The 23,287-nt window shown below is 30.4% G+C and overlaps 1 protein-coding gene across 1 annotated transcript in view; it reads right to left on the bottom strand.

Annotated features, from left to right (window-relative positions):
- Positions 1-2,020: 2,020 nt before the first annotated feature.
- Positions 2,021-23,287, bottom strand: part of LOC118180207 (putative ATP-dependent RNA helicase DDX10) — a 66,044-nt gene continuing 44,777 nt past the window's right edge. Inside the window, exons 14-19 of the mRNA XM_035349594.2 lie at positions 16,136-16,334; positions 13,586-13,708; positions 11,094-11,258; positions 6,869-6,943; positions 2,372-2,559; positions 2,021-2,255 (exon numbers count right to left, since the gene is read on the bottom strand). Coding sequence (XP_035205485.2) covers positions 2,111-2,255; positions 2,372-2,559; positions 6,869-6,943; positions 11,094-11,258; positions 13,586-13,708; positions 16,136-16,334 — 895 coding nt within the window. The 3' untranslated portion in view covers positions 2,021-2,110. The remainder of the gene's footprint in view (positions 2,256-2,371; positions 2,560-6,868; positions 6,944-11,093; positions 11,259-13,585; positions 13,709-16,135; positions 16,335-23,287) is intronic.

The raw sequence follows: 23,287 nt of genomic DNA, 5'->3' as shown, positions 1-23,287 counted from the left end.
GATTCCCGGCGAAGGCGATTGCTCATTTTTCATCTCTCTGGCTTCCAAAAAAAAAAAAAAAACCCTAATGTCTCTGCAAATTTACATCTTGCCAAAACCATTCAACAATTAATGAAAAAGGAGAGGGAAATAAAAAGAAAATGCTTCTGTCTCAAAAAAAAAAAAAAAAAAAAAAAAAAATCCACGTGCATTTTAAAATACTTTCATATGTGTATATCATCGAAAAATATTTTCTTAAATATGGAGAAGTAAGAATTATATATTTATACCTAAACACATTCATTTCTTAAAAATATGAATTTCTCATTAATGTACTTCAGATGTTTCTTTTGCAGCTCTAGAACTTTATTGAATTCCAACACGCGACTCCTATTGATGTGAAGTTTCGTCAGTCCTGGTCTATACCACGGGCGGCCCGCCAAGTGTCAGCTTATGCCTTACAGAGCTGGTTCATATTAAAGAGAGTATTAGAACACAATATAGTACATAAAACAACCATCATATCCCAATAAAGAACATTCCATCATCACATGCTGATTCTGCATGATGTGGAAAGACAGAGCTATGCCATGCAGTGTTGCAAAGCTGAGCACCAGTCAATTTGCAGCAACTTGGCAGTGCTATCAGATGTGTGCATTCATGATGTGTCTCAAGAGATTTTGTGATCAGTTTTATAATATTAGTAGGAACAGAACCTACTATAATTGAGTAAAGCGCCATCTATATCAAGTCCTGTTTTCTTTTTTGTGTATACTGAAGGTATGCAAACCAAGCTTTAATTTTTTTATATAAATGGTTAATAGAATAGATCATTTCATAAGTTTGTTTTGCCCTTACCCTTAAAACTAAGGGTGGTCATAAAAATACCTCATTTTACAGTTTTTTTTTTTTTTTTTCCTATCTCCTCTGCAACCTGTTATACCAATATTCAGATGAATGTTTATTTTATATGGCAGTAAAATCTATGTTTTCTTGGTGTTAAGATTTTCATATTCAGTAACTATACATATTTCCTTAAGTTTAGATGGTTGATTTTGGTTTGTTTTTTCTTTGAAGCAAGAAATACAGTCATTCTCTGAAAGCAAGTCAAAAAGTATCCCAGGGTTTGAAGACGAGGGGGTTTGCAACTTTGCATTTCTGGACGATATAACTAGCCACGTATATAATGTTAATATTAGTCTATAAGGGAAATATCAGCTTATCAATATGTTTGATATGATTTCTGCATTTTAAATGATACTTGGAAATAAAAGATGAGGCTAAAAATCTACACTTATTTTCTTACATTGTTATTGCAACCAGATGTCATACAGGTGGCTGCAGATAATTACTTTCATAGATATCCCACTTGAATCTTTAATTCAAAAACCTATTTTTAAGATTTAAAAAATCATCATACACTGTTAGCTGTATTTGCAACCCTATTCTTCGTAGGCGTGGATTTATAGCCAGGAAAATTACAAATGAAAAATACATGCTCTGTTGATGATTGCACTATTTGGAAATGCACTTGTGAACAGCATTTTAGTCAGCTGAATCATAACAAATCATAATTGAAAACATGAATCATTAATGTTAATTTAGAATATTGTTTCTGAGTAGCAACAACCTCATTCAACAAGTGGTTAGTTTTGTAAAGGAAAACCAGATGTCTCACTAAAATTTATATTTTTATTATTGAAATCTAACCCTTATTAAATAAAAAGCATGGCCAGCCATGGTTTATACTATAAAAAAATAAATGCTGTCTTAAATAATCAATAGTCTTCTCTCAGTTTGTTTTTCTGGTACTACTTCTTTTATGCATTTATCCTCACTAGGTCTGGTTAATAACAATTCATTCTCATTAAGTTTTTTTCATGTTAATTTTATTTTGTATTTTTTTTTAGCCCTTGAATACCACTAGCTTCCTAGTCTGCTTATCTTTCCTGCAGAAAATAGCATGACTTTTCTCCTTTTAAGTGAAACAAACCACAGTTATTTAAAAATTTTTGTAAAGATATACAACAAAACAAAGAAAAAAATTGTAAAAAATAAATATATTTATATTTACATTTTCAATAATATGCACAAATTATATTATATACAATAATCTAACAATTCTCTAATTTCATGTATTGCTAAGAAAATGTAAAGCCAATTGTTCATCATCTTCTAAGCTACGACTTAATTTACTGGTCTTCGACACTTTTTCAACTTCATCTGTTCTCTGTTTCTTTAATTGTGTCATCTGCACACCCATTTTCCTTTTGTTTCTAAAATTTGAAAAAGCAATTTTTAGAAGAATAAAAACTGAAAGCTTAATTTATATATAAATCTATTGTTTTAATTAATTTTTGTGGGAGCAAAGACTTGCATAACTAGTATATACCCAAACTGAAGTTCATTTTCTGAATCCTCATCTGAGCTTCCCCCAGAAGACATTAAAGTTTCTTCTTTATTGAACTTTTTGTCAGATGAATCTGATGCTTCATCTTCAGGTTCACTTTCAGAACTCATCATATTATTTGGGTCAATGTCTTCTTCAGAGCTCTCATTCTTATCTTGTTCATTCTCATCCTGAAAGAAGAAATAATTTTTTAATTAGCAAATGGTAGATGAAGGTAATTTTCATCAAAATTGAGAAGAGTGTGAATAATTTTATCACAGTAAGAACACACTAAAAAAAGGGAAGTTAAACACATTATTTTTTTTTTAAATAAAGTAAGAGAGGACATAGAAACAGTATTCTGTAAAACTAACAAATGTATAAAGGGCTAAAATTCCTCATGAGGAAGAAAATAATTTTGCCACAGGTAAGTTACTTAAAATAATTTCATGGGCAAAACCTAGAAGTCCATTGTTTTGATTAGCCTTGAAAAAATAGATCCCAACAGTTAGGAATATTTTTCATAAACGCGTCTGATAATGTAATTGCATATTAAATGTTTTCTATCTATTTATATGAAAAGATCATACCTGCATATTTAAAAAAAGTTACGATTGGTATTATGCCTATGATCCAAAAAATTATAATAACATGGAAAATAAGCAGGTATAGAATTCTCAAATGTTTATTTCCAAACTATATCCAATGTAAATAAAAATGTTTAAATATGATCAGAATACTTTAAAATGTAATAGAATAGCTGAATTACATGATCTGAAAGTTTTTGTATTTGAATTATTCACAGAACTAAATTATACACAAAAGATGGTTCAAAATATTAAAATATTTTTAAATTTTCATATGGTTTAGAAAATATTAGTATATATTTCAGCAGTTATGGCATTTCCACATGTGACAAAAAACGTAATACATTATTTTCAATCAATGATTTGCAGAACACGGATTAAAGCAATCACATATTGGAAGAAACTGATAATGAATCTAGACAAAAAAAAAAAAAAAAAAAAGTTGTATTTAAGAATTTATTATTTTAAAAAAGTGAGATATACTCACTTTTTTAAAATGATAAATTCTCTAAATCACCATTCTAATGCCATTAGTTTTTAAAATTATCACTTCCAGAAAGGTCGAAACCTAATAATTAAGTAATGACAGGGGGATTGAAGTATAACATTAAGAAATATGGCTTTCTTAGGTAGAGGATAAGATGGACCATCCAAAAATTTGCATGAAGTTGAGAGGGAAAATCAGGCCAACCACTTAAATTTGTCTTTTCTGTTTGCAAACGATGCAGCATAATCCTTCTTTAAGACTGTGTGTGTTCTTGCATTTTGCTATTTAATCAAATTTTTGCATATAGAGGATGACAAAAAATATAACATTTATACATTAAACATTGTTACAAACTTGGAAAAAGTACTGCCAAAATTCAATAAATGATTAAGCTAATGTTTTGGAAAGTACTTTTGAGTTATATACATTTTTAAGAGTTACTTAGTGGCATTCAGCATTTCAGTGCTTTCGTGAAAATAATGATGTACCAAAGTTTGCATACAGAATTTTTGAACATCATTGTGTCTACACTTTGTCACATGATAGTGACTTCAAAAAATACATCCAAAACTTTTGTCTGAAAATCTACTATTTTCATTTTTACTTCCATCAAATGGGGCAAAGAACCAGCTTGAAAATATGCAATAAGAAAATTTTAGAAAAGAACAAGGACGATTGAAGAAGTGCCGTAAAACATTCTTTAAGTTCCTACAGTTTATACAATTTGAATGAATTTTAACTGAATTTATTCCAATTTTGTATACCTGATGTAAATAAATTAGAAAGCAAGTATAGTTTCAGGTCTGAATGGAATAGTAAATGTAGTGAAATGAAATTTGAAATGTTAAGGCCTTCTGACAAAATGGCAATTAATAAGTAATATTTCCCATGGTTTAAGGAAGGGATAGTTCAGTAGTTAATTTAACTGTTTGCTTTAATTGTGAGAATACTAAAATTTCCATTTAAATTTGAATACCATCAATCTTTAACTGATTAAACAACTCGAGGGCTATCCCATGGGGAGGAATGCCTTCGTGGAGAATTTTTTAAGAGAAACTGTCTCATATCTACATCACACTCGGGAAATCCACAAAAACACCTGTGCAACATTCATTGGGATTTCAGTTCAATTTATCAGTGTTTAGCGACTTCACTGCTCAGTTTCTTTAAATGTACTTAAAATGCTAGTAAAAATTATATATCAAACAAACTCATAAACAGCACTGAATTTTTAAACTACACCAACAATAAAAAATTTTAACTCAAAAGATCTTTTTCATTTAGTTGAAACCTACAAGTTTGACTAATGATATGAACTAGTATACTGATAAAATTTTATTGCAAAATCTGGCAACATGTTTAGATACTAATATTTACTTCTGATGTTGTAATTTATGTATTTTTGTATTATTGCTACTTTAATTATTTAGCGCATATTGTATGATAATTTATGTTCAATTGCTATGTAATTTGTTAAAATTTGTTTATAGCATTTATATGCATTTACTTTATATAGTATTCCATAAAGTTTTAAAATTGAATAGCATTGAAACTGAAAGTAGTTTAAAAAGATTTTTTTTTTTTTTTCTGTTGTTGTTTATTTGATTATGGCACAGCATTTGAGGACTATCTGCCTAAGGGAAGGGATGCCTTAATAGAGGACTTCCTAAGGGAAACACACATTATACAAACAGAACACCATAAAAACACCAATGCAGCTAGTCTGTTTACTTGGATTTGAACTCAGACCAAACTATCACTGTTCAGCAACTTTACTGCTCAGCCGCTGATGGGCTCAGAGTTTAAATAGAATCAGATATATGGACAAAATCTATTCTACCGAGTCTAGGTAGCATTCTGGACGTTTCTAATGAAAACACTTTTGAAGCTGTAGAGCTGATTTTCCCAGAAGGTTCCAGCAATGTCATCCCCTTTTCCCTGGGAAATGGTATAGCTAAGTATCTGCAATGTACTCTGATTTATTCAGCAATATTTCTCACATGTTTGTGGGAATTTTGGCTTATATTTAATTTCTTCATCTGTTTTCAGTTGCTTTATTTACTGTGCAGAATTACTAAGTTTTTTTTTTTTTTAATCTATCAGTAAGAATCTATTAAAGTTATCTATGAAAGCATAGCGCCCAACAATATTAACTTTTTTTGAGTTTACATACATAAAAACAAAAGTTAATAACATTATCATATATAAAAAACAACTTTTTAGTTTAAAGTGAAGCTAAGGAAAAGAGTTATGTAATACTTCTCTCATCCTTCAATCAGCAGAAAAAAGTTATATTATATTGCACTTATCCTGATAATTTACTTCCAATGGTCTGATAATTTACTTCCAATGGTTTTGTGGATGAATGTTTAATTAGCTAATTCTAGCAAAGTATTTCAAAGCAAAACAAGGATGCTTTTGTTGAGCAGATTTAAGGAAAATGGTTTAAAATCACATTACACAATGGAAAAACTATAAAAACATCCACACAGTAACTTGTATCAATGATGTAAACTAAAAATGGAAAGAAAATTGCTAATATTCATGGCTTTAGCTATACAAAACAGTATAAGGCATTAATACATTTACAAAATAAATTTTTTATATAATGCAATATAATTTAAATTTATATACATCAGTACTAATTATCAAAACCTTTTTTTTTAATCATGTCAACTTTTTTCACTACAGGATACCCTCAAAGACATTTGTCTAAAAAGTCCTACAAAAGATGCATATAAAGGGAAAACATATCAAATATACTGTTTACAAAGAAGAGTTTTATTCATACAAAGGCTATGTATAGTTACCGCAAGGTAAATTTTGTTCATGATAATGGTAAAGTTTTTTTTTTTCTTTTTACTAAAAAGTAAACATACATATTAATGTAAAAATTTTCATTTATGGCTTTCCCTGGAGTGTTTAATCTGTGCACATAAAACTTTTAAAAGCTTCAGAATTCAATTTAAAAATTATTAATTTTTTATTATGAAATTTGAAATAAAACCATATATATCAGAATTTAAATGCAAAATAATAATGAAAGGGAATACAAAAATACAAGTAAAATATTGTAGTTTATGTTTATAAGTCTCTAATAAAATCTACCAGATGAAAACAAAATTACATAAAACAAGCTCAAAACAACATCAAGAAAAGCTTTAATTTCAACAACTATTTTCTTAAACTGCATATTTTCCAGGGTTCTGATTTACACTAACAAAATGCTCAAAAAGATTTAATTCTAAACTGTTTTGAAGAAATTTCAAAACACGTGTATATAATATATTACATCAGCAGTAATCACAAAGAACATATATTGTAAACAATTTTGCCTACAAGTTTCTGGGGGGGGGGGCTGGAGAATTCACTACCGAAATTAGATCTACTACAGACTGTATGAAATTTCTTTAAATGTTCACTTACTTCTGGTTCTTTTAGTCTTGCAGCAGCTCCAGATTTACTCATTCGCCTTTTTTCTTTCTCTTTTAGTCTCTGTTCCTGTAATACATTAAAAAATTAAGAAAAACTGCCAGTGGATTAATTACATGAAATCATTCCTATGAAAAATGTCACTTTTGAAATAACTAACGTTTACACATTTAATTCTACTTGCCAAATATTAATGATTACAAAAGTATTGTCTATTCTTTTCAAATTTATAGTGTTGCGTGCGTACGGGTTCGTTATGAAATGAATGCACAAGTTTGAGGGAAAATGAACAAAAATTTATTATTATCACAACAAAAATGCTTAAATTTTCTCAAATTATCATGCAGTATTACAATATCTCACAGTAGTTATCTTTTAACTACTCAAATATCCAATAGAACGTAATTCAAAACAGCTAAAGAACGCGAATTCGCTACAATCAACAAGAGCAGTTTTCTAAACAACAACAAACTAAGCAACTCCTACGAACTGAGATGTTTTCCTCCTTTTATAAGCTTTTAAAATCACGCGCTAGAATTTTCCAGTACTTTCTCGAAATCAAAAAGAGATATTTATTTATTTAATGCACGCGCTCTTGTAATTTTAATTTTCCGGCTTAGCTTTCTTCTTTTAATATTCGTCACGTGCTGCACTGCGTGGGAAATAAAACCAATTAATTTATAATTGAACTAACATTAGAATTTTAAGTACCGAATTCGTAACACTGCCCCCTTCCCAAGGACTGCACGTCCCGGGCAGTACAATCCCTGGACAGGAAGTCAAACTTATAACTGAGGCATAAATGCAACTGAGGCATAAGCATTACATTACAATATCAAACAACATGAACAATAAATGCAATAACTAACTTAAACAAATCAAATGCTATCAAATACTAAATACAAAACAAATACTAAATACAAATCAAATACTAAATCAAATCAAATACACATTTAAAAACAAAAAGGACCATGGTCTTATACTATTTACAATTATTTACATTATGTACTATGGCCATAGTAATAAGCTAACCCGTCGTAAGATTTCGAAGACTCACGGATCCGAACCACGACGTCATTCGTGTTTATGGACCATCCGAAGGTGACTGTAATTTAGGACTCAGTCCTTTTCGTTGAATCGGGTTCCACAACCACACCTTGTCTCCTTTGTTGGATCTATGTCTAGTAGCTCTTGTGTCGCATCTGGTCTTCATTTTCTCCGTCGCCAAGTTGACTCGCTTTCGTGCAGAACGGTGCATCCCCTCAAACTGGGCCCAGGCATCTTGGATGTGTTCCTCAGGCGATGAAGGCGCATCCGTAGGGCGACTAAACAGGCGGTCACAAGGCAGACGAAGGTCTCGACCGAAGAGCTTCTGAGATGGAGAATAGCTGGTAGTCTTGCGTTTCTTTTCGACCCTGGTATGATTTCGGCAGCTTCCCGAGCTCGATCTTTCGGACAAGGCGTCGACATTTCCAGGCGAGGATCCCTTTTGAGGATGGATAGTCATGCCATCAGATGCTGAAAGCAGCTTATTGTTTTTGAAATCTAAGGAAAAATTGTATTTCCTTAAAAAGTCCAATCCGAGTATGCATGGATCTGTAATATCCGCCACATATGCCGTGTGATGGTAGGCGGCACTTCCAAACGTGATGTTTACGTTTAACTTCCCAGTTATGTCGATCTTGTCACCAGACGCAGTCCGAAAGGTAACACAGGATGGCGTCCAAATAAGTTTATCTTTAAACTGTTCAGCTAAATCTTTCCTAATGGTGGTAACATTAGCTCCTGTGTCAATGATCATATTGCAAGGAACTCCATCGATATTTCCATTGATGGACAGTCCGTTATTGTTGCCACTCACTATAGAGATCTTAAGCGCTTTAAAACAGGGTTTTTCATTATCTGGCAACCTCCGTTCCTTGATATGGTCATTAATTTGTTTCCTGCGTCGTTGCTCAGAAATTGTCTCAATTTTCGTACCCTGGGGTGTTTTGCAATTCTTTCGTATGTGGCCTTCAGCTCCACAGTTCCAGCACTTTGGTTTCTTGTCAGTCCTTTTCCTTCCCGTGGCATTTAATTGTCTGTTTAAATCGTATGCCTTATTTTCCGTGCTCTGGGGAGTTCTGCAGTTCCTTCGTAGGTGGCCTTCAACACCGCAATTCCAGCACTTTAGGGTCGGTTTCGTTTCACCACTAAGACGGAAGTCTTAAAGCATTCACTGGTCTTGTCAACTCATCCATTTTATTATCCGTGCCCTAGGGTGTTCTGCAATGCCGTCGTAGGTGACCTTCAGAACCACATCTCCAACATCTTACAGCCACTTTGTTCTCACTGCTACTCCGTATCAAAGCGTCGACTTGTCTGGCTAAATCATCTAAACGAACCATCAGTTGATCCACTGGCTCATGGACTCGCACAGCTCTAACTGGGTAGCGATCTCTACTAGTTGCTTGCTGGGCTGCCTCGAACTTCATGGCGTACAACAGAGCGCTTTTTATGTCCTTTACATCTGCCATTCGAAGAGCTTTCTGTATTTCAGGATCCCGGATGCCGTCGATGAAATATTGCAGCGACAGGATTTCTCTTGTTTCTGTCGGGCACTCCGAAAAGGCGTGATGTGACAGCTTTTCAACATCCGTGGCGAGCTCCTGAAGTGTTTTGGTAGGCTTCTGTTGACGAGATTTTAATTGGAGCCTGCTATAGTCTTTTAAACACTTCTCCCCAAAGCGCAACTCCAAGGCGCCGGACAGAGCTTCGAAATCTAACCTTTTGTTTTCGGGAAGCGTCTGCAGGATATCCGCTGCATCTGCTTTCAGAGAAGCGGCGAGATGACAGGCCTTAGCTTGGGAATCCCATCCATTCGCATCCGCCACGATAGAAAACTGGGTCTTATACACTTGCCAGGATGTCTTCCCATCATATGTGGATAGCTTCAGAGATGGACGAGCAGGCATCGGTAAGAATTTAAAATCATCACTCTTACTCCCAGCCATAGCTACGAATTTCTTTAAAGTTTCCAGTTCTTTGGCAACCGCAGAAACCCGGTCATCAATTTGTTGTTCGATTTGTTTCTGAACGGAACAAACTCTTTCTTCTATTTCTTCTTTAACAGAAGAAACATTTTCCTCAATTTGTCCCACTTTATTCTCAACCACATCTATTCTGCCTTCCATAGCATCGAATTTGGTTTCTATTATGCAGGCAATTTCTCTTTTCATTTCGCATTGACTTTCTTCAATCTTGACTTGAACAGCTTTTATTTCTTCTTTAACACATTCCTTAACAACTTTTATTTCGTCTTTAGAAGTTAATTGACCAGTTTGAATGGCCTTCATTTCTTCCTTAACGGATTCTTGGCTCATTTCATTTGTTCCTGTGCCGTTTTCATTTCTTCCTTAAGGGATTCCTGGCCCAATTTCATTTCTTCCTGTCCCGCTTCAATCTTTTCCTGTACGGATTTTTGACCAGCATCTATTTTCTCCTTAATTTCTTCTTTAAAAGATGATTGGCCAGCTTCCATCTTTTCTTGGAACGCAGCAAAAGCAGTAATGAGCTGTCTCAATTGTTCTTCCATCCCTCTTGTTATTGGCATTCAAATCCCACTTCTGACACCAAAAATTGTTGCGTGCGTACGGGTTCGTTATGAAATGAATGCACAAGTCCGAGGAAAAATGAACAAAAATTTATTATTATCACAACAAAAATGCTTAAATTTTCTCAAATTATCATGCAGTATTACAATATCTCACAGTAGTTATCTTTTAACTACTCAAATATCCAATAGAACATAATTCAAAACAGCTAAAGAACGCTAATCCGCGAATTCGCTACAATCAACAAGAGCAGTTTTCTAAACAAAAACAAACTAAGCAACTCCTACGAACTGAGATGTTTTCCTCCTTTTATAAGCTTTTAAAATCACGCGCTAGAATTTTCCAGTACTTTCTCAAAATCAAAAAGAGATATTTATTTATTTAATGCACGCGCTCTTGTAATTTTAATTTTCCGGCTTAGCTTTCTTCTTTTAATATTCGTCACGCGCTGCACTGGGCGGGAAATAAAACCAATTAATTTATAATTGAACTAACATTAGCTTTTTAAGTACCGAATTTGTAACAATAGGTAATAATTATCCACATAAACTATTAATAGATACTGAAACAATAAATTTATTTTAACTTAAGCATGATAAATGAATAGATAAAAAAAAAAAACTTACCCGATGTTTTGATTTGACTCTTTCTTTATACAAAAGCTTGTCAACTTCATCTTCCTTTTCTTTTAGTAATTTTGCTTTCTCAATGCTGTATCCTTCTTCAAGAAGCTGTTTGTGGAGTTCAGGTGCAACTACAGGTACAGGTTTACCACATACTTCTCGAATTGGCTAGAAGGATAGGTAATTATTACATATTTTAGTATGATGCTACATAAAAAAAAATCTGCGAGTGTGAAGCAGGATAAAGCAGATAAACGATTTTACTATGATCAATCTTCAATAATTTTTCATGACTATTTTCTTGAACAATTTTACATAACAGGAATTGCTTTCATGAACTATAACAACATATACACAATATCAACATTAGTTATAATTGAAAAGCTTAGCATTTTAAGCACTGATAAAGGGTGTTTTTACAGTGCACATTAACAAATGCTAGGAAATGTAAAATCTTAATTAATGGCATACTACAATATAAATATACTTTTAAGTATTTCCAGATACTGAAATCGATTAATCTTGCACTAATATGTAAATAATACTTTGGGAGGGGCACAGAATGAAATAAATATAACAATATTAAGAATTCATTCTGCAGTTTTATCATACACTAAATAGGTTATTGAAGATAGTAAAGTCATTCTTTGAACAGAAATTCGACAACCACTCATAGCATACACTATATGAAAAATGCCAAGCATATTTTATTTTCTATAAAACAGCACATCCAATGTAATTTTTGGAAATTAACACTTAAATATATAAAAATGATTATATCATATGATGCAGTTAATAAAAGTTGCTGAAGATAATCACAGTTGTTGTAGCTAATGAAATGATCATTTGAGCAGAAATTTGAAAATCATTCAAACATAATTATCATTTGAAGAGAAATTCAATATTCATTCACAACATGCTGGTTATTTACTATTACTTTAAAAATGCCAAGCATATTTTAAAATTTCTAAAAACAGCATATTAAATAATTTTTTTTAAATGAATACTTAGCCGTACAAAAATGGTCACATCATATGATGTAAATAATAAAAGTGTTAAACAATAAAATTCTGACTTGCAAAAAATTGAAAATTTGTAAAATTAAACTTCCTTTAGACATTAATTTTAAACACAGATGTTAACACTAAAAATAATCTTGCATATTATTCTTTTACTACGAAAGATTATGCTACTTTTCTCAAAATCCAGAGGGTCTTTTCAATTGCTTTTTGATGAATAGAATTATTTATTTAAAAACTTACTAATTTTCTTTATCTTGTGTGTTACACATTATTTTAGTATTAACAAATCTGTTGTCAATGTCAGTATATGAAAACTCACCAAAGTTGACAAATGTGAAAACCAAGTGTTACCATATACCTCATCATGTGATGGTGCATGATTGGCTATGTGCCTGCATGTAACTGGCAGCAGCTATGTGCCCGCATGTAACTGGCAACAAAGTTTAAATACAAAAATAGGTTTCAAAAGTGATAACTCTTGATTCTATATAGACTAACTTTTCCTTAAATATGCAAGTTTATTTATTTAATATCATTTTTTTTAAATTCATTAAACCCTTTCTTTTTTATTTTTTCCTTAAAAGCTCATTTTTAAGTATCTCAAAGCTCATGAAATTTATGTGTTACCCAGTATTATCAATTATTCAAATATTTTAAAATGTGCAAATTAAAATCAGATTATACTTACGAAATAAATATACTCTATTAAATTTATATATCATAAATTGAATGAGAAATGCAAGACTTTTGTGTATGGAATGATGCTTGAATTTCTTTAAAGTGGTTTATTAATATATTATTCTATTAAAACTTAAAAGAATGAAAGTTTTTTTCCTTTCTGAGACCAATATAATTCTAAAGGACAAACTTCCTAGACTATTCAAAAGTATGAAATCTTAAAAAACATTTCCTATATTTGCATCAGTAAGCATAAAGACTACTTGCATATTTCATCTTTTCCACATGATGTTGACTTAATCAATATTTCATCAATTCAGGAGAAAAAAGAAATCACTGAAGGTCATTACAATGTAATTTTAACTAATGAATGGTGATCAATACAAAAAAAGAAAAATTACATCAGGCTAATGAAAGATGGATCCAGACTTCCTATAAGTATTAACCCTATAAGTGGCCAAACCATATATTATAATAATAATAATAATAATAGTCTTGGCATTTTTCAACACTTAGACATGTATTTTGAAATATGTCCAGACAATTAAAATAGCATATATATTGGAAGAAAAAGTGTCAATGTTCAACTGGAGAGGGTCATTTGGAATTGTAATTAAGAAAATACCAAATACATATGGCCTTTTTGGGAACTACAGGAGTCTGGGGACAAAAACCTTGGCTACTTGGAGCATTAACAAAGAAATGATCTGTATTATCAATAGCACAGATGTATTTAAATTGCAACTTCCTGCAGGTTGTTGTTGAAGTAAGTTTCTGTAAGTTTGATTTACTTACCTCACCATTTTCATCAAATTTGGTAATGGTATTTGGTTTTATTTTCTTTTTCAATATTCTTTTAGCTAAGGCTGCTTTAGTCAATGGTTTCTTTGGCTTCATAATCTGATTACCTTCACTTTCCTAGTAAAGACAAAAAAAAAAAAAAAAAAAAAAAAAAAAAACTCATTGTTTATGTAAACTGCAATTAAATACTATTTTTGCCAACAATTAATATAAACAAAGCAAATGTTCATGATAAGAAACTGTGTGCTTTTATTACGTGGTGAGTTGGCATTTTAGTAAGCAACTCAAACGGAAAAATAAAATATAGAAGTCTAATTAGTAATTTTATTTAACTCGGGTAAATTAAAACCCCAAACATCTATAACAGAAAATATACATAGCATATTTAAAATTTGACAAAAAAGCAACCTTAGTTTGGCAGAGATTTTTTATTAAAACTCTATAAATATTGGAGGTAACTCAGAAAGCTCTATGATTTTGAGAGTGATCTAACAAAGGTCCATCTTCTTCTGAACAGAAAGAAATGGGGGGAAAAGAATCCCTGCAGCAGAAACAGAGTAACATCGAAATGGAAGGAATTTGACAGGATGTCCCCCCCCCATTGTATGCTTTGGAATACTGCAGTAGCAATCAAAGGAAATTGAATACATTCCAAAGAATCTGGAACCACACTCAGAAACACAGGTAAATAGGCATGTTTATTTGCTCTTGTCACATGCTTTTTGAAACACTGAGTGAAAATTTAAGAATATATATTTAGTTCATGAAACCGCTTTCACTAATATCAATATTTACTAACATTTCAGTTGAGGGATCAGTAAAATATCTTGAAACTGATTTCAAGAATTACATTTCATTCATTCTGAAATTCAACAGTTAATTTTTCTCACTAAAATTGAGTCAGACTGCTTCATTTCTCAAAATAATTACTATTCTTAAACTAAAGGACTAGCTATGCATAACTCCCTTAGTCCAGTACATACTGACATTTACATGCATGATTTTGAGGTCAAATAATTTGAAAAATTATTTTTTTGGTTCTGGAATCACCAAGTTGATGAAATATACATGCTTTCTTATGGTTATAAAGATGGTTTAATCAAGATTTTATTTGTTATGAATTCAACTGATCTAGGCATCCACTTCACTTTTGAAACTGAATCTGATAATTCCCTTCTTACAAATTTAATTAGATAGATTAGAATAAAATATAATTTTCCCTCATTTAACTTTCTAATGCTATATACATCCATTCACATGTTTTTACAGCTTCAGGATACCTTTGCATAAAACAACTGTTGGAATAAAATAATTAACGCAAGTGTAAAATTTGCATAAAATAATTCCCTCATTTTACACAATAATATGCACACACACATAAAAGGCAAGGGAGAACAAATCCCCAATATCTCTCAACAGTGCCCAATCAGGTGAAATTTTATTTTGAGAAACAGGAATTATTATGATAATACTAAATACGGTAAGCAGTAATTAAGAACTGTTGCTCTGCAATAAAGCGCCTGATGATAATTGCATTAAAAATGAATAAAATAAGAAATAAATTTTTTATGCTAACTAGAATTTTTTAGAATAACTGTTATGCATATATGCATTTGAGTGCTATAATTTCAAGAAAACTGAAAGAATGAAGACACTGAATATTCGTCCATATTAAAAATCAACATAATGGCAAAATATATGAGTCACATAGTCAAGTAATGCAAAATGATCAAGAACTAAACATCAGAATATTGCAAAAATAAAATATACCGATAAACTGGTAAAAAAATCTCTGGCACAACACTAAATTTGCATTGGATAGCTTTTGTCAGTAACAACAAAACAAAAAGAAACAAATGAAAAAAAAAAAAAAAAAAAAAAAAAAAAGAGTACTGCTAACATACTAATAGACTCTTTCAATACAAATATAATTTTGCATCATTTGATTCCAAATGGAATAATAATGAATCAATATTACTATACACAGATCATGGAAACCTTCTGGTTAAAAGTCAGAAAGAAAGAAATTACAACTGAAGTAAAATATCTTAATTACACATTAGTGAATGAGAAAAGCTGTATGTTCACTTCACAGCCTTCCATACACTTCACTCCTTTAGCCACATATTCCTGTCTTCCACAGACCAAAGTTAGGATTCAAATCAGTTTCCAACATTTGTTCACCCAGTAACTTCAAACAGGTTCCCTTAACTGCAGATTTTAAAGAAAAGAAAGAATGCTTATGATTTTTTGAATGAGAAGGTATTCAAGCACTGCAATATATTTAATAGGCAAAAGCTGCTTTTCACAGAACACTCAAATAGCTAAATTCACATTACTCAATACACATAACATATACATGTGAAATGTAAAAATGTGTGACTAAGAGGAAACTGCTATCTGTAAAATTTTATGATCTTGAGAAAATTAGCAGGTATTAAAGAACACAATCATCAATGATTATTGAGCATAAGAAATTGACCACGATTAAGGTTATGAAATAATGTTAGAAATTATTAAACCAAATTAATATGGAAGTTTTACTTCTCCTGATGTTGGATCTAGATGAGCACTTTCTTTTGGCTTCAATAAATCATCATCAGATTCATCACTGCAATTAATTGTCTCTTTCAAATATTCTTTTTCATCAAAAGGTCGACTTTTTGTTTCAAATACTTTACCAGAAGCTTTTAAATGCTTCTCCAAGAAACGAATTCTAGGTGCAAATGCCAAGCCTAATGACCTGAAAAATAAGAGGGGATATTACAGAAATGGGTAATAATTCAATAAAAAAACTAATAACACTATCATAAATAGGTCCTAATACTTTGTACCCTAGCATATACCTATCATATATTTAATAATCACTCTAAAATTAAACATCATAAACAAAAAAAGATGATTTTACAAAATTTAATTTATAGACATAAAATAGAATAAGACTTGAAAAGTTTCCAAGCATTACAAACGGTTTACTTGTTTCAGAAAGTTACTTAATTTATAAATGATTAATCTCATATACATTATCTAATAAAGGGATGAGGCGAATCTCTTTTTAACATCAATTTCTTTTTCATGGTTGGCATACAATTTTATATAATCCAACACAAATCAAATCAGTGCTACAGTGCCTTGTTCTTAAAGACCATTTTATATTACATAAACTTCAAAAATATGCTTTTTTTTTTTTTTTTTTAAGACAGCAGTATGTTGCTGCAGTGAAGTAAAAGAGTGCAAAAAGAGGCAAACAAACAGTGAGCTAAGGGAACAGGTGGCTAAAAGAGAGGGAAACTGCGAACAAAGAGAAGAGGTGACTAAATGAGAGCAAAAAACCTTATATAGAGATTATATTTTAGATTACATTACAAAAACGTTTACCTTAAGTAAAATAAATTTCAGAAACATTGCAGATTAATATTCAAATTGATATATATAATAAAATTTGGAAGAAGATAACTTTAATGTAATAACTTGGTGTGGTAGATGGATGCATAAACCAGAAACATGCAGACATGGCCTAATTCGATTATTTTTGTTTTGCGAATTTGCGTTGGTTCACTATAAATGTCTGTTTCACTTTTCAAACTGTTGCCAAAAAGTATTATTGCCCTGTGTTATATTTAAAGAAATTAAATAATGAAAAATCTGTATAAATGTATGTATATTTCTCACATTGTGATAAAACAATGGTACATAGAGCCATCGAATATTGAATGGCATAATCTTCCTACGAATATGGGCATGTGGAAGACCAAATTTGAACTTTGGAATTTGTTTTATTATCGATTTCCTATTTTGCAAAACGTAAACCAATTTTTGATTACAAACTCAAGGATTTCAAAGTGAGCAATGGCAACATTGTACAGAAAAAACGTTTTTATCTCCAGCACGTGAGTCTCTGTATCGGAAATTCTAAAGATATGCTTATTTTAAAACTATTTTGCAATATTGCTGTTGAACTGAATTTTATGGTTTAAGTGTGAAGAACATGATATTTAATAAATAAAGGTAACAGGCGAAATGTTAAAAAAATGCCCCTTTGGACGTAATTTAAAATTTGAAACCTGTCAGACTTTTTTTCCCACATAGTTGGCATACAATTTTATTTAATTCAACACAATTTAAATTGGTGCCACAGCACTTTATTCTTAAAGAACTTTTTACTTCCATTAATAACTGAGGACAGAGATCAGATGATGGATTACTTTTCAGAATTACTGGAAGTAAAGGTTGTATTACAAAAGTTATTACTTTGCTATATTAGAATGAAGAGAGTGAAGTTAAGAGCTATTATTAATTTATTACTAGACAAGTACATATTTTATATGTATATTCAGCAAAGGTTAAAGGAGTGCTAGGGAGTTACTCATAAAGCAACTGGCCTTTTTGAACTATGTTATTAGATTGCAAAATAATAATAATAATAATAATAATAATAATAATACAGTCAAAAGTCGTTAATTTAGACACCCATAATCCGGACCTCAAAGCTAAAAACTTTCTGCGCATGCGCCGCTACAAAACGAAAGTATGTTTCGATGTCCAACAAACAAAAAGTGGAACTGCTGCAAAAAATGGATAAAAACATGAAGAATGTGACAGAGAGGGTAGTGAAAACGAAAAAATTTCAATTGACAAGTTAGTCGGTATTCTCGGCACAGCAATTAACGGGACTTGAACAGCGGGACTTTGTAACTGAACAAGAAATTATGTCTATTTATAGAATTAAAGAGAAAGTTTTATCACATAAAATGAAGCAACTTAAACAACTTACATTGAAAGAAATGTTTAATAAAGTAAACAAATAAATATTAAGCTTTTTTTTTTTTTTTTTTTTTTTTTTTTGTAAATTTTGATACCCTTTAGATCATAATTGTTCTGTATTTCATAAATTACGGTTTCATATTTTTAATTTTAGAATTTCTGCATGCCATCTTACGAGATTTAAACTGATGATCTATAATCCGGAATCGCCGAAGTCCCGACGAGTCCGGATTAACGACTTTTGACTGTAATAATAATATAAACTACATTAGGTGTGAGCCTTTTGGTTTATGTTGCATAAAGAGGGTAAAAAGGATAAATAACAGGTAAAAACAGGGCCACTGTTTTAAAGCCATACTCCCTCAAGACACTCTAGTCTTAACAGAATATCAGCCATTAATTTTTACCGTTCATTTACCATAATTTGAAATTAGCTGTATTAATGCTACTTATTTTTATAGTCACTTCATTCTCAGAATAATTATAAAGCTCTGAATATTAACTCAAATATTTTAAAAAATAACTAAAAAATATAATGATTAATCACACTACAATTTAATAATCTTCCCTGAAGGAAATATTAAAATTCTTTACTTAATTAATTAGATCAAATTATTAAAATTCAAATTTCTAATACAGTAAAATTTTAGTCTGATATTTTCATAAAACAGTGTAACATTAAAAAAAATCATATCTAAATTTCAAAGTAATGTATATCATTCCCATTTTTATTCATTGATTATAAAAAAAAATGTTATTGCATTAATTAATAAATTAAATGGAAAAAATTAGAGTAGTAGAATTTTGAAACAGAAGCACTGCATGTAAAAAAATAAAAATAACCCTTTTCACATGTTTGTTTCACTGAGTACATATATGATTTTTTTTTTACATGGTTGGCATACATATGGAATAAAGGGCACTCCTGATTGATGATCTCAGCTCATGTTCGATATTAAACAGATGACGGATTACTTTCAGAATTACAGGGCATAAAGATTATATTAGAAAAGTTACTGCATTGCTATTTTAGTATGAAGAAGGAAGTGAAGATAAAGAACTACTGTTAATTTATGTGTAATTATTAACTGTGTGTATGCAAAATATCTACTGTAAAGGTAGATATTTTATATTTTACATACACACACACACATTATAACTTGGTAATAAGTCTTTTATTCTTCACTTTAATTTGGGTACTTCCCCTTTCTGTCCTAACAATAGTGACCATTTATAATATATCGATATAAACTGCATGATTCCAAATTAATGTGTTTCATGCCATATTACATAATCCTATAATGCAGGTATGTTACCATCAATCACTTTTTTTTTTTTTTTTGAACCAAAACTTTTCACACATCTCTCACACATTTTCCTGAATGTGTAACTTCTGCTTCACTATGTCAACTTGCGGCTGCTTACTATCTTCAAGGATATATTTCACAAATTTATCAGTACTGACGTGAAAATTTTTTTATTTTAAGCACAGGGCACTGTAAAGCTCATTTTACCTGTGTTGGTTTAATGAAAAATGTGTGACAACCATGAATAAAAATGAAATAATTAATTTTACCCCATCTGCAAGTTTCTGCTTTGTTGTGCATCTATTATGCTTTTCAACTATCTCCAGTGTATTACAATGACTCCCCAAGTTATTACAATAAGTTGGACAGGATCGAGCTTGTGGAAAAGGACCCCTGCTTAGTTAAAAATTGGTCTACAGAATTAAACTGCAAGTTCAAAAGTTCTATGTTGTTTTAATTGAAATTCTAAGTTCTTTAATAGCAATATCATGAAGATGGATAAGAAGTAATATCAACATTCTGTTTGTGATGTTCTACAGCTTAAATTTACAACCAGCTGCTGGTTCAAAAGTAGCAATAATTTAAGTTGCAAGAAAAATTAAAATCATTCGACATATAATGTATTCAGAAGTGACTTAAAATGCTTAGGCAAATGTTTTGTCTACTTTTATTTTCAATAAAAAGAATAATATAATTTATTTTAAATTTAGATTTTTTTGCAGATTTTAAAATTTTATTCTTAAATTTAATGAAATATTCCTGAAATTTGATTGTGTTGTTTCGAAACAGAAGCAAATATTATTAAAAAAATGACAGTATAACTTCATTTTCTTTAAATGGTTTTGAATTTACACATTTTGTAGATATATTTAATGTTATTTTCACAGCAAATTAAAATTTTATGATATTTAGAAATTTAATGTTAAGAATTTTGAATTACTTTGAGTATGAAGTTAATATATAAATAAGGAAAGTAATTTTGAACACTAGTATAGAAAATGAATATAAAACAGTGTTTTAAGTATAATGTTGAAAATATTAAGTGTTTTGATGTTAAATATTTGTTATAAAATATAGAAATATTAATACTTTAAAAATTGAATAACTGGTAAAATTAAACGAGTAATGTAACTAAAAATTGAAACTAATAAAGAATCTGAAATTAATTTAGAATTATGGTAATTGAAAGTTATAATTAATGCATGTAAAGACGGAATATGTTGAGGGAGTACTGGCTCAGAAACTGAGGCTTATTTTTACCTCTGAATAACTGTTCCTTTCACACTCCTCATATAAGATAAAGTTGAAAGCTCCTTACCTTATGAAAAAATGTGATTTTTTTCCCCCATAGAATTATTATTTTTACTTTTTACATATAGTGGAATGTTTAGTAGAGTTCATAAAGGCCAGTTACCTTATGTAAGAAGTGGAGGCCTTTAAAAGTAACTGCCAGAGTATTCCTTAAACACTGGTGAATTAATATATCAGTCCGTTAAATGAATCACACAGCGATGTCTAAAACAGTTTTCGCTTTAAATATCAGCAACTGAATATCAGACAGCATGGAAAGCTTTTATGGGGCACATGCTTGGCAACGATTACAGATTTCAACCAACTGCGTTGCGAAGTGTTAAGTGTGATGACGACGAGTAATTTTTAAAAATATATTTTATAAATGATATTCTTAAGCCATAATACATGGGCCATTTAGTACTGTTTAAATTACAAACAACTAATTTGTTGTTCTGATAAGCTTTAAAGGTACTTTCCAATTATGCACCTGTCACGCTTTTTTGGCACATGGCAGGTGACGATGATGTGATCATCACTTGCCATCTACTATAAACTAGGCCTATAACTAGAAATTGTTTACAATTAAAATATCGGCCGAAATGCATGGCAAGTGCACAACAGAAGGTACTACCTTAAATATATATGGGAATTTATTTCACTATATGGACACAAGTATAATAAATAATGAAACTAATATAATTCAGGCTTTACTTCTTCAGCAGAATAACAAGTTTTTAGCCACCAATCTCATGATATATTACCAGTAATGAATAGAAGATGCATACTAAGCTTTAGTTTGATGATAGCCATGAATATGAAGGTTTTGGATATCACAAATAAAAAGCATTGTGAAGAAATGAAAATCATATAACAGAAGTATTCCATTGCAATGATAATGCCCCAGTAAGCAAACAGCTAACAGAAGGTGAAATTTGTAGTATGGTTCTAAATCCAGAAAATTTTGCTACCGATAGTGAACAAATTGAGAATTGTTGTTAAGGAATTAAACAAAAAATAAATTAAAAAAACTATGAAAGCTTTACAGATTTTACATTAAGCCCAGAGGGGCATTTTTTTAATGTTTTGTGTGTCGCCTTTATTTATTAAATATCATGTTCTTCACACTTAAACCATAAAATTCAATTCAGCAGCAATATCTAAAAATAATTTTAAAATGAGCATATCTTTAGAATTTCAGCTACACAGTTTTGTGTGCTGGAGATAAAAATGCACTTTTTTGGTACACTGTTGCCATCGCTTGTTTTGAAATTGTTGAGTTTGTTAATAAAAAATTCATTAAAGTTTTACAAAATATGAAATAGATAATAAAACAAATTCTAAATTGGGGCTTCCAGATACCCATATTCGGGTGGAAATGTACATTATTCAAAATTTTATCATTGTTTTATCAATTCGAGAAATATATATATATTTATGCAGATTCTTCATTATTTAATTTGTTTAAATATAATGCAGGGCTCTAATATTTGGTGGCAACAATTTGAAAAGTTAACTGATATTTATAGTGAAACAACGCAAAATGCCAAAACAAAATAAATAGTCCTTCTATGCAAATTGCCCCTGTGGACTTAAAATAAATAAACTGATGAAATAAATAACTGATAATTTATAAAAATTCTCAACATGATAATTACACCACTTTGTACTAAAGCTGAAATTATGTCTACCTATAAAATTAAAGGGAAAGTACTAGAAAAAAAAAAAAAAAAAAGAAAGAGGAGTAATTTAAAACCACTTACACTGAAAGAAATGCTTAATAAAGCAAACAAATAAAAAAACATTTTTTTTTTTTTTTTTTTTTTTTTTTTTTGTAAATTTTGATTCCCTTAGGGTCATAAATGCTTCATTATTAATAAAGAGTTTTAGACTTTTAATTACATAATTTTTACATGTCATTTTACTAAATTTAAACTGGTTATCTAAATTCCAGAAACACCAAAATCACAATGAGTCCAAATCTCAGACTTTATACTTTCTTTCTATAGATACACGACATTCGATAATTATTTTCCAAGAAAAATTTGTTTAAAAAAAATAGAGTTTCTCTATTTTAATCTCATGTCGAAAACTTGACATTCTCCTGCTTAAGCTAAAACTTTTATTTAAGCTGTTTGATGTACTGATACGGTCTCACTGAGCTCTTACATGATTTTACATCGATTGTCAAAAAAAAACTACTTAGTGGAAAGTGGGGCTATATTACACTCTTTCAGTTCTTTTAAACAATTTTATTGAATTTTAAATAGCAACATAAGCAAAAGAAAGATGAAACTAAAAAGCAAAATAGCTATTTTATTAATCAAAATGTTCA

The sequence above is a fragment of the Stegodyphus dumicola genome, chromosome 9, assembly GCF_044657685.1.
Source record: "Stegodyphus dumicola isolate Sdum_Otavi_A_Nest chromosome 9, ASM4465768v1".
In the NCBI taxonomy this organism is placed as follows: domain Eukaryota; kingdom Metazoa; phylum Arthropoda; class Arachnida; order Araneae; family Eresidae; genus Stegodyphus; species Stegodyphus dumicola.
Note: the sequence above shows the minus strand (reverse complement) of the source record. Positions and strands in the feature narration are given on the sequence as shown.